The sequence below is a fragment of the Polypterus senegalus genome, unplaced genomic scaffold (assembly GCF_016835505.1).
Source record: "Polypterus senegalus isolate Bchr_013 unplaced genomic scaffold, ASM1683550v1 scaffold_1917, whole genome shotgun sequence".
Taxonomy (NCBI): domain Eukaryota; kingdom Metazoa; phylum Chordata; class Cladistia; order Polypteriformes; family Polypteridae; genus Polypterus; species Polypterus senegalus.
In genome coordinates, this window is record NW_024385354.1 from 5,627 (window position 1) to 18,350 (window position 12,724).

At 38.5% G+C, this 12,724-nt stretch overlaps 1 protein-coding gene across 1 annotated transcript; it reads left to right on the forward strand.

Annotated features, from left to right (window-relative positions):
- The first annotated feature begins 10,134 nt into the window (after window positions 1-10,134).
- LOC120522283 lies at window positions 10,135-11,135 on the forward strand. Its single transcript, XM_039743329.1, has one exon. The coding sequence runs from the start codon at window positions 10,152-10,154 to the stop codon at window positions 11,133-11,135; it is 984 nt and encodes a 327-aa protein (XP_039599263.1). The 5' UTR covers window positions 10,135-10,151.
- The last annotated feature ends 1,589 nt before the right edge of the window (window positions 11,136-12,724 follow it).

A 12,724-nucleotide genomic window follows, 5' to 3' on the forward strand; every position in this document is an offset into this window, starting at 1 on the left:
CATATGTTGGTGTAAAAGTATAACAAAACAACGGGAAGATGGGGAGTGTTTGATTATTGCATATAGCGCCGAAGTTACTCCTCTTTACCATTCTTTCCTCTGCATGTCCTGGAGTACAAAAGAAACAGCATACAGCAACATAGTGGGACTGGCAAGAACACTCAATAAAACTGAATAAAAAGAAAATCAAGTGACGGTGAGATACGAATAAGGCAGCTTCGCCAGCGTTTGTGTGTCAGCAACCTGGGGGGGCGGGGGTGGCGATAGTATGCATCGTGGTACACTGCAGAGCTATAGCGCGTCTTTATGTGAAAACAGCCGAGTCAGATGGGGTTGTATGGATTGATTCTAAACGTGACTGAGAGAATGAAAAGTGAATTAAAAAAAAAAAAGCTAACCTTTACAAGGATCATAAATTGCACCGGCTGTTACAGACCGAAATCAAATGTATGCTTTTATTCTAAAATAGTAAGACTAAGAGCAGTTTACTTCTCAAAAAGAAGTGGTGCAGGATCGAACTCGAGACCTTTTGATTCCCAAACAGGAACTGATTCTATTGAACCACAGAGGGAATTACAATAAACAGCTGTCAATGTCGCATGTTAAGGTGGCTTTTGTTTCTGCAGTTATATTTTTGAATAAAAGCACAATTGTTGTGTTATATTTGTACCTTTTTCTTTGATATTTGGACTTCAGGCTTCATACATTATATAGTTTATGCCTACATTTTGTCATCTACTACTAGAATATTAAAAATGTTTCTGTTTTAACAATGTGTTTACACAGATTACTGTAGAAACGGAACAGACATGAAATGCATAACGATCTATTATTTCCACTCTAAAACTTTTCTTCACTCCCAGATACTCAATCAAGGCATGAGCTGAGAGAAGTTCGTGCACGTTCTAAATTGGTGGGTGGATGGAATAGCCGGCTGCTCCTAGCTTCTCTTTTTTAGCACATTTAGAGGACAAAGGACGCTGGCGGAGAGGTGTGAAGGGATTTAAGAAGCGATTTAAGGTGGGACGGAATTACGAGTTTTTTCGTAGGCTCTGGTAATTCTAGTGTTAAGCCTTTCCTGTGTAGCATTAACTTTATGTTTGGAGTCATTATCTTGCTGGAAAACAAATCTTCTCATAAGGCACAGGTTTCAAGCAGACTGTATCAGGTTTTTATTCAGAAAAATTCTTTAGCAATTTGACAAATGACAGGAGACAATTCAGTCCATGTATCGCTTGTTTGTATAGCTAATAGCTAAACTTTCCCAATATCTCATCTAGATACCTTTTAAAAATTGTTAGGGTTTCTGCTTTCAACTCCATGTCTCAGAAGTTTCTTCGTGTTTACTTAAAAGGAGCTGCTTGTCACAACTCAGAAAGCCATAGTTGAGAAGAAGGAGGGTGAAGCTTGCTGGGAGGAGTGGAGGAGACAGTGCCAAAGAGAATGAGAGAAGAAAATTGAGAGACATAATATTGGTGTGTGCTGCTTTAGACTGTGATTGTGGTTTGGGAAACAATTAGCAAGAAGTTTCTCACAAATAAAACTGTTTTGTTCATTTTATATTTGTGTCCGAGCCTTTGTGTCGCGGGTGTTGGGGAGCTGGAATGCCCTGTACAGGTCCATAAGTGGTGTACTCAGCAGGAATCCAGGCTGTCTGCTGCCAGGAACCTGTTTTGGAAAAGTCTTGTTGCTAAACACACTGGCACAACAGTACATGAGAGACCTCACTGAAGAAATTTCCCATCCTGCCGACTCTGGGAAGACAAATCGGGAAAATGGCGTGGAACTAGGTGAATGCCATTGTCATTTGCAAGGGAGCTGATGCAGAGAGTGACAAGGCAGTCTGGCAGAAAAGAGCACCAGATGAGGTCCAAGTGAAAGTATGTGCTGGGTCCAGGAACGATATGACCTGGTAGCATTTTTCTTGTTTGCTGTACAAGTACCTCCTAGATTGGGAATGCACAGACACCAGTCTGTGGCTGAAACACATCCCTGAGATATATAGTGATAGTACAAACTTGAATGATGAGGACTACTCCCTGCTGTTTCCCACAGAAGGAAACATAACCTGCCCTGAGGGATTGTGCGAAGTCTGGAACAATAGATTCCCATGGTTGATCACGGAGTCCCGAATGAGGCAAATTACCTGCATTCTGAGGGATTTTCAGTTATGCCACTACGGCCATGTGGCGTGATTCCCAGATAGTAATCCGGCTTGCAGGATCCTCATTGTTGAGTACCAGAGTGGCAGGACCAGGCCAAGGGGACGCCCACGTAACACCTGGCTGCAGCAGATAGATGGTCCTTTCCAGAGGGTGGGACTGGTCCACATGTCTGCTCTAGGGGGTTGCCAAACAGGATCCCAAGCTGTTTCGTCATGTGGTGGGTGTGGTAGCACACTGTACCAGTGCATGCTCCTCAACCTGACCTGACCAGTGCATTTGTCATTTTGTTGCAACTGTTTAGGTGTTTAAGCCTTTACTACCTAGTAAAGGCCTGTAGAAAAAAACTATCAGGTGTGGTTAGAGGTTCTAAAACTGTAATAGAAAATCAACATTAACACCTTTAGTGAAATATACCATGTTTTTGGTTTATCACCAAATGACATATATCTTGATTACAGTATCTCAAAATAGATTACACAACCTCAGTGACCTATCTTTGTTTGACCAAAGAGTAACTGTGAAGTTGATGTGGAGATTTTAGGTGGGGGAAAAACTGAAATGACTCAGGAAAAAATAGAATGAATAAATTAGGTAGAAAGCTTTACAACATCTGTGCTTTACAGCTCTAAGAAGGAGGCTTAAGGTCATGCTATTATATTCTTCTTCATCATATTAGCAGCAACACAACAGCATTCAGGTAAAGATGCTTTATGCTATGTTCATGAAGTATATATATATATATATATATATATATATATATATATATATATATATATATATATATATATATATATATATATATATATATGTGTGAGTGTGTGTGTATGACCAGTAAATAATGTATTGATTACAGATTAAGCTAAATAAAATGTTTTGAAAATCTCCAGTCACTGGCATTGGGAGTGGAGAAATAAGAAGCATAAATTTTCATCATCAGTCTCAAACCCAATTGATCCAAATCAGGGTTACAGAGAGCAAGGATGTCCTGGTGTTTGGCATAAGGAATTTGCTATTGTTCTGCTTTTTTTCTCTTATATTATATATATATATATATATATATATATATATATATATATATATATATATATATATATATATATATATATATATATATATATATATATATATATAAACCGCTCAAAAAAATTAAAGGAACACTTTGAAAACACATCAGATCTCTATGGGAAAAAGAAATCCTCCTGGATATCTATAATGATATAGACTGGGTAATGTGTTAGGAACGAAAGGATGCCACATCGTTTGATGGAAATGAAAATGATCAACCTACAGAGCCCTGAATTCAAAGACACCCCAAAAATCAGAGTGAAAAAATTATGTGGCAGGCTAGTCCATTTTGCCAAAATTTAATTGCAGCAACTCAAAATTGTACGCAGCACTTTGTATGGCCCTGTGTTCTTGTATACATGCCTGACAACATCGGTGCATGCTTCTAATGAGATGACAGATGGTGTTGTGGGGATCTCCTCCCAGATCTGGACCAGGGCATCACTGAGCTCCTGGACAGTCTGAGGTGCAACCTGGTGGCATTGGATGGACCAAAACATAATGTCCCAGAGTTGTTCTATTGGATTTAGGTCAGGAAAGTGTGGTGGCCAGTCAATGGTATCAATTCCTTCATCCTCCAGGAACTGCCTGCATACTCTCACCACATGAGGCCAGGAATTGTCATGCACCAGGAGCCACTGTACCAGCATAGGTTCTGACAATGGGTCCAAGGATTTCATCTTGATACCTAATGGCAGCCAAGGTGCCTTTGTCAAGCCTGTAGCGGCCTGTGTGACCCTCCATGGATATGCCTCCCCAGACAATCATTAACCCACCACCAAACTGCTCATGCTTAATGATGTTACAGGCAGCATAATGTTCTCCATGGCTTCTCCAGACCCTTTCACTTCTGTCACGTGCTCAGGGTGAACCTGCTCTCATCTGTAAAAAGTACAGGGCACCAGTGGTGCATCTGCCAATTCTGGTATTCTATGGCGAATGCCAATCGAGCTGCATGCTGCTGGGCAGTGAGCTCAGGGCCCATTAGAGGGCATGGGGCCCTTGGGTCACCCTCATGAAGTTTTTCTGGTTGTTTGGTCAGAGACATTCACACCAGTGGCCTGCTGGAGGTCATTTTGTAGGGCTCTGGCAGTGCTCATCCTGTTCCTCCTTGCCCAAAGGAGCAGATACTGGTCCTGCTGATGGGTTATGGACCTTCTATGGCCCTCTCCAGCTCTCCTAGAGTAACTGCTTGTCTCCTAGAATCTCCTCCATGCCCTTGAGACTGTGTAGGGAGACACAGCAAACCTTCTGGCAATGACACGTATTGATGTGCCATCCTGGAAAAGTTGGACTACCTGTGCAACCTCTGTAGGGTCCAGGTATCGCCTCGTGCTACCAGTAGTGACACTGACTGTAGCCAAATGCAAAACTAGTGAAGAAACAGTCAGAAAAGATGAGGAGGGAAAAATGTCAGTGGCCTCCACCTGTTAAACCATTCCTTTTTCTTGGGGTCATCTCATTGTTGTACCTCTAGTGCATCTGTTGGTAATTTCATTAACACCACAGCAGCTGAAACTGATTAACAACCCCCTCTGCTACATAACTGACCAGATTAATATCCCATAAGTTTCATTGACTTTATGCTATATTCTGATTAAAAAGTGTTCCTTTAATTCTTTTGAGCAGTATATATATATATATATATATATATATATATATATATATATATATATATATATATATATATATATATATATATATATATATATATATATATATATATATATATATATATATATATATATATACACACACATTTTTGCTTTCATTGTGTTGATTTTAATGTAAATTGCTAAATCTGTTATGCAATTATTATTGGGTTCTTTGAGAAGCATGCCATTGTATTGTTGTACTTTTGCAAATACAAACAAAAAGGTTTATTTAAGGAAAGATTTTTTTTTTACTTTTAACTGCTTTTGCTATTTTTTTTACATAACTTGATACTTCAGTCATAATTTTTGGGTCATTCCATTGAGGCTTACCTAGGTGGTGTTCTGCAAGATTTTTTTAAAATGTGAAACTTTGCTCATTTATTGGTATGATTGATGGACAAAAATCATTTTTTCAGTTATTTCCCTTAAACTGCTCCCTGTTAGCCGCCTTCAAAGGTAGCCATTTTTATCAGGCAAACAGCGGAAACCACACCTAACCCCCTTGGCCTCCCTGCAGCTTCAGTTTTGCCACCTGTCCATCTCCTATAAAGGCAGTTGAATGATGAGTCCTTGAAGCTTGCAAAGAATGTGGTTAACTCAGTGGATACAGCCCACCATTGATTCTGTACAATCCAGGCCAAACTTTGTAATCCCCAGTGATCTGTCATATCAGGTGGTGACGGCCCAAGATGAAACACAAAGCCAACTATTCATCCTATGACCCAACTGCCACAAGATCTGTGGCCTTGCACATGCTTATATTTTAAGAATGCTTCTGGGGGTAGAGAAATTGCTGGTGAGCATCACAGCACGCTTTTATTGGTCTGGCAGAGGTGCACCACTTTTGCAGGTCTTGTTCAGAATATCAATTAACTCAAATAGCCTGGCGAGACAATGCACCTCTGGTGCTCTTGCCCATTATTAATATCCCTTTCGAGTGGGTCAGCATTAACATTGCTGGTCCTTTCAAACCTTCTACAAGAAGCCACAAGTATATTCTCGTCCTCTTGGACTATGCCACCCGATGTACAGAAGGTATATGCCAGCAGGTGGCTAACACAAAGATTATTGTCCAGGAACTTGTTGGGGTTTTTCATGTGTTAGTATCCCTAAGGAGGTCCTCACCAACTGGGAGATGCCCTTCACATTAGGTACCTTCAAAGAAATCACTAAGCTGCTCCACATCTCCCACCTCTAAACCTCTAGCTAGACAGATCCCCTGGTTGAGGGCTTTAACCAAATGCTCAAACAGATTTTGAAGAGGGGGGTGAGTGCAGAAAATGAATGACTGGGACCTCCTACCATTCATCCTGTTTGCTTTCCCAGAGGTACTTAAAGCCTCAGTGTGGTTTTCTCCCTTTGAACTGCTTTACAGGAGACAGCCCTGGGGATTGCTCGGTTTAATCAGGGAGGGCTGTTAGAAGAAAGCAGAGCCCTTCATCTGAAAAATCATCAACAGTGTTGCTGAATTATGCAACTGTGTCAAACTCCAATCCCTTTTAAATGAGCATCTCGAGCGTGGGCAGCACACTCAGGCTTAGCTTTATAATCATGACTCCCATCTATGCAAGTTTTGTTCAGAGGATCAGAGCATGGTCCTTGTCCCCACATCTCACTCCAATTTCCTCATGCACTGGAAAGGGACCTTCAAGTCTTCAAGGTGAGAGAGGAGGAAGGAGCTGGTTGACTATTTGGTGTACAGTGCCATGCAAAAGTACATTATGAGAATAACATTTGTGTCACAATAAAAAATATGTTGCACCTTCACAGTGGTAGGCATGCTGTGTAAATCAAATGGTGCTAACCCCCCAAATAAATATTTTAATTCAAGATTATAATGCAACCAAACAGCACAAACAATGAGGGGGGTGAATACTTTTACAAGGCACTGTATAACTGAATATAACAAGCAGTCTGTTTTGAGAGAAAGTCTTAATTTTTAATGCAGGAAATCCAAGTATTAATTTCAACTATTGATCATCTTGAAAACCCAGCTTCCACAATGAATGTTTAAAGGAAACATTGAAAGCTTTTGTTACATTTTTAAACACAAGGTAAACAATATTAGGTGTAATATAATATATCCCTCAAACGTTTATCTTGTTGAACCTCAGCATGCTCGTTTCAGTAAATTAAATTGTTTCACTCAAGAAGTTTTATCTGAACATCTTTAAATAATTACTCAACTAAAACTTTCCACTTGTGTCCTTGACTCAGTCTGAACAGGGTTTCTCTAAGAAATCTCCAATGTGCTTATTGTTATTGTACTTGGCATAGTTAACTCCTCATTAGATCTGAGAGTCTTCCCAGATTGTCCAAAGATAGTTAAAATAGTTAAAAATAAATAGTTAAGTCCCTGCTCAAGAAAAATAATCTAGACTCCTATGTCTTTGACAATTTTAAACCTATTTCTAACCTGTCTTTTTTAGTGAAATTCTAGAAAAATTAGTTCAGCTATTAGATGGTTACTTGTATATACATTCTATTCTTTGCAAAAGTTAGACCACTTATAACATTACAAAATGCTAAAAAATGAGTTAACACTTTTGTTTTTATTCAACTATATTACTGTAGGGCAGCACGGTGGCGCAGTGGTAGCACTGCTGCCTCACAGTTAGGAGACCCAGGTTTGCTTCCCGGGTCCTCCCTGCATGGAGTTTGCATGTTCTCCCCGTGTCTGCGTGGGTTTCCTCCGGGCGCTCCGGTTTCCTCCCACAGTCCAAAGACATGCAGGTTAGGTGGATTGGAGATTCTAAATTGGCCCTAGTGTGTGCTTGGTGTGTGGGTGTGTTTGTGTGTGTCCTGCGGTGGGTTGGCACCCTGCCCAGGATTGGTTCCTGCCTTGTGCCCTGTGTTGGCTGGGATTGGCTCCAGCAGACCTCCGTGACCCTGTATTTGGATTCAACGGGTTAGAAAATGGATGGATGGATGGATTACTGTAATGCAGTCCAAACAGGACCATATAATAAAGACATCAATAAGTTGCAATTAGTGCAAAATGCAGCAGCAAGAATCTTGACCAGAAAAAGAAAATTTAAGCACATCTCACCCATCTTATCATTACATTGGTTACCTGTATCCTTTAAAATTAATTTTATAATACTATTGCTGATATATAAAGCTGTAAATAATCTTGCTTCTTTTTATATTTTGTAGTGCCTGCCCCCAGCATTCACATGTCATGATATTAGATCTTCCAATGGTGGTCTGAGCTAAGAGCTAAGAATAAAAGAAGTGAGCTTTTGCTGTTATGCACCAAAACTTTGGAATGTGTTACCAATAGGTATATGCCAGGCTGGCAATGTGAAAAATTAAAAAAAAAAAAAACTTTAAAAGACCTCATTTTTAAATTTAGCTTTTTTCATAGCCATATTTAACTTCTGCTTCTTCTTCTTCTTTTGGCTGTTCCCGTTAGGGGTAGCCAGAGCAGATCATCTTGTTCCATATATATTTAACTTCTGCTTCTAATAGATGATATATGCACAGAAATATCTTTATGGCTTTTTGACAATCACTAATTTCTACTTTTCTCTGCTTTCTTTCCATTTCCACCTGATCAAAGTCCTATGTAGCCAACTGTGCTGTACATAATCGATCCTCAATGCACTGAATCCTCTAAGACGAAGCCTATAAACAGTAAGAAGTGATTTAAGACAATTTTGTTAGGTAGTATGAGTATTAGGGACTAGGAGGTCCTTTGGCCTTGGAGCCCCTACTGATTTTGTTTTGTTTTTGTTTTATTTTGTTTTTTTCAGAATAAAGCCTCTATTTTTTTCTGTCCTCCCTGGTGAATTAACTCCACCACCAGACATAAATTTTAAAACTAAATCCATATATAAGGGCTCTAATTTTTTATACTTGTATATCTAGGTTATGTAAGTGAGTACTGATTTGTTCTTATCTAATATTTTGGTATGCCATTTATTCATTCTTATTTTGATCTATTTCTAATTTGTTTTTCTTTTCTTGTTATTTTTTCTTTGTCTTCTTGTAAAGCACTTTGAGCTACATCCTGTGTATAAAAATTTGCTATAGAAATAAATGTTGTTGGTGTTGTTGTCTGAGTTTGAACTCAATATCACAAGTCAGCTTCTCTCCGTGTGGATTCACTCGACTTGTTTAGACTGAAACATAAAGCTTCAAAGATTTTTTGTAACTCATCATGGTCTTCTTCTCTCTGGTAGGCATATCAAGAACAGTAATATTGTTTTTTATTATAACCTCTAATCTACAAGGAACATTGCCCTACCCCCCTGGACCAGTCATTTATTGTTAATGGAAAGAATATCTTAAGCGTTTTAATGAAGCTGATTGTTTGTGGACTGTTGGAGAAACAGTCTTACTGCTTGTCCTTATGTTGTCTATTTGTATTAATGCCTTACATGTATGAGCTTCAGTATTCCAAATGAAATGTTGCTTACTTTGTTACGACAATACAGTAAAGCACAAAGATTTCTAAAGTAGTTTACTTAGTAGTCAATAAACAAATAGTTTGTGGCTTGTAATATACATTGTTTTTAATTATTCTGCAAAAATCATTTAAGCTAACTGCAGTGTTCCAGAAGCAGTATGGCAGGACAAAAAACTGAATTTCTTTAATCTTTTTCACTATGACAAGAGAAAACCTTGCCTCACAGATTTGCTTAAATATATTCATATGCCAAATTTTGAAATACTTGAGTACAAAGATAAGGTAAGTGATTGGCACCCTTTTGTTATCATCTTAGACCTACAATTAGGAGGCAATAAAAATAAATCATTTACAGTTTAATTACACTTCAACATTTTGCGATCCTAAATTGTCCCTAGTGTGTGCCTGGTGTGTGTGTGTCCTGCGGTGGGCTGGCATCCTGCCTGGGATTTGTTCCTGCCTTGTGCCCTGTTTTGGCTGGGATTGGTTCAAGTAAACCTCCGTGACCCTGTGTTAAGATATAGTGGGTTGGACAATGACTGACTAACTGACATTAGATGTAGTTCCTCATTTAGAAAACAATATTTAACACAGTTAAAATCTTAGTCCACTCAAAAAGGTGGGTTTTAAATCTATGTAAAGTAACATTCCCCTTTGCTTTGATTTCAGAGTAACATCAGTGGCTTCAAAATGTGGCACAGATTGGCCATCAGTTTCCTTCTCATCGCTCAACTGCCCATTGTTCTGACTAAGTCCCATTACACTCACCTGGGATCTCCTTGTATTACTGATTGTGAGAAAAGAAATAATCAGTACATTTGCACAAGTGTTCAGGATAATGGCCATTATGCTTCCATGTATTGTTCTCCTCAAGAAGGGCTTGACTTTCAAGGAAGAAAATGTAAGCAGGATGAACCATGCAATAAACATGGCTACGGATATTACTGGTGTAATTTAGAAAGCTTCTGGAAGGAATGGGGTTATTGTGGATTAGTGATAGAGTACTTGGAGCATCTGACTGCAACTTACCATATTCCTTGCAAAAATCAATGTGATCAACAAGGATCATCAACTTATTACTGGTGTGAAACAAGGAAAGGCTGGGACTACTGTTCACCTAAACAAGGTCTGGACATATACGGAAACAAATGCAAACTCAATCATCCCTGTGGCTATCATGGATCCACTGGATACACTTGGTGTAATTTAGAAAAAGGTGGATGGGGAAAATGTGGGAAAGTGCATGAGAGAGATGTATTATTTATCAGCTCCACATACAACCTTGTCTGTCAGGATGAATGCTCAACATATGGTAATAATTATTTTTGGTGCAACACTTTGAAAGGATGGGACTACTGCTCTCCAGTTCCAGATGTAACCTACAAAAAAGAACCATGCAGGTCAGATCACAAATGTGGACTGAATGGTGAGAGCTACAATTGGTGCAGGACTGAGAAGGGTTGGGACAAGTGTGGGTCTATAGCTGAGGGAGAGTGTGCCTATACTGTACAGAACACAAAAAAACGATCTTTTGTGGCACCTGAACTGATCTGTACAATTAATGATGAGGGGAACAGGAGGTTGACTAGATTTGAGATGCAGGCTACAACTGATTTGTTAGATGGTTCACCCTACCTGAACACTGCTACCGATCTGATTGCTCAGTGGAGAAATGATCTCTTGACAAATCAACCGCGCTCTAATTTAATCACTGAAGATGACCTACGTATTGATCTTCAAAACCTTCCAGTCAGTGGAGGAGACGTTACTACAATCTCCAAATTCAAGTTAATCGTCGACGGAACCCTGGAGAAAGCACCAGCATTTCCCAGATTCTAATTCCTGTATCCCAAGATATTCCTGAGAGATATTTCCAGAGCATTTACTGAGAGCCTTGTTCGGCAAGCTAGAGTTAGGATTGTAGTAACACAATGCAGACACGACTGTTGAAACATACATTTCTTATTTTTTCGTATTCCTTATCTTTCGCTTCTTTCTCTATTCAAGTTTTACTTAAAGTATAGTGATACATATTGATGTTTACAGTTTATTTTGTGGGACCTCGACTGTATATATTTGATGCATTGATAAGTATGAAAAACTAAATTGACTTACACTGTAATATTACTTAAGAACTATTATTATAATTAATAATAATAATAATAATAATAATAATAATTTATTTAACAGGCACATTTCTTAGCACTCAAGGTCACCTTACAAAGAAATCGAAACAAAAGTAATAGAAACACAAACAAATAGAATGGTAAAATCAGATAACAAAAAGATAAAAAGTAGTAACAAACATAAAAGAAAATGATAATGTTGATATGCAAGTTTAAAAAGATAAGATTTGAGAGAAGTTTTAAATTATGTTATTGAGTCCAGTTGACGGATATAAAGGGGAAGAGAATTCCAGAGCTGAGGAGCACTATGAGAGAATGCTCTTCCTCCCATAGAACAGAGTTTGATATGTGGTACAGAAAGTAAAGCTGCAGATGAGGATCTGAAGATTAGTGAGGTAGGGAGGAACAAGATTGTGGAGAACTTTAAATATTAAGAGCAGTATTTAAATTGTATTTAGTAGTAGACAGGGAGCCAATGAAGTTGAGAGAGAATAGGTGTAACATGTTCAGTTAACTTTGAACAGGTAATTATCCCAGCAGTGGAGTTTTTTATGAGTTGTAAGCAATGGATACATTTTTTGGGGATACCAGATAGAATTGCATTGCAGTAATCTATGCATGAAGTAACTAAGGCTTTAACCAATACTTCGGTATTGGGTTGTGTAAGAGAAGGACTGAGTCTAAAAATGCTTTAGAGATGAAAAAAGGCAGTCTGAGAAACATTATTTATGTGAGATGAAAAGGAGAGAACACTGTCTAGAATGACACCCAGGCTCTTAACAGTGTCGCTCATTAATTACAATGGAAGAACTGTTAACCTTAGCGAGTGTAGATTTAGAACCAATGAGGAGCGCCTAAGTTTTATTGCTGTTTAGTTGGAGAAAAATAGGAGTCACCAATGAACTTATGTCTTGGAGACATGCTGTGAGAATACAGAATTTCAACAGAAAATGGAGGTAGCTTTAGTAAGTGAATAAAGCTGTGAGTCATCAGCATAACAGTGAAATTGGATGCCATGATGTCAAAAGATATTGCCTATTTGGAAGATGTAGATGAGAAAGAGAAGTAGCCCCGAGACAGAGCCCTATGGAACTCCCTGTGTAACTACGGCATTCTCAGACTTAAAGCTAAACTCACTTTAACTAAAAGTATTTTATTAAATAACATTATTATTATAATTAACTAAGAAAATAAACAGTTTGAAATAAAAGAATAGCCATTACATATTGAGGTTTAAAATTCTGTCCATTCATCAACTTCCTGAACTTCATGGATAAAAATTTTGTTTTGTAGGAGTTAGAA

What these genes read in the sequence shown, in the direction of transcription:
- LOC120522283 (XM_039743329.1), top strand. Translation starts at nt 10,152, where the DNA reads ATGTATTGTTCTCCTCAAGAAGGGCTTGACTTTCAAGGAAGAAAATGT.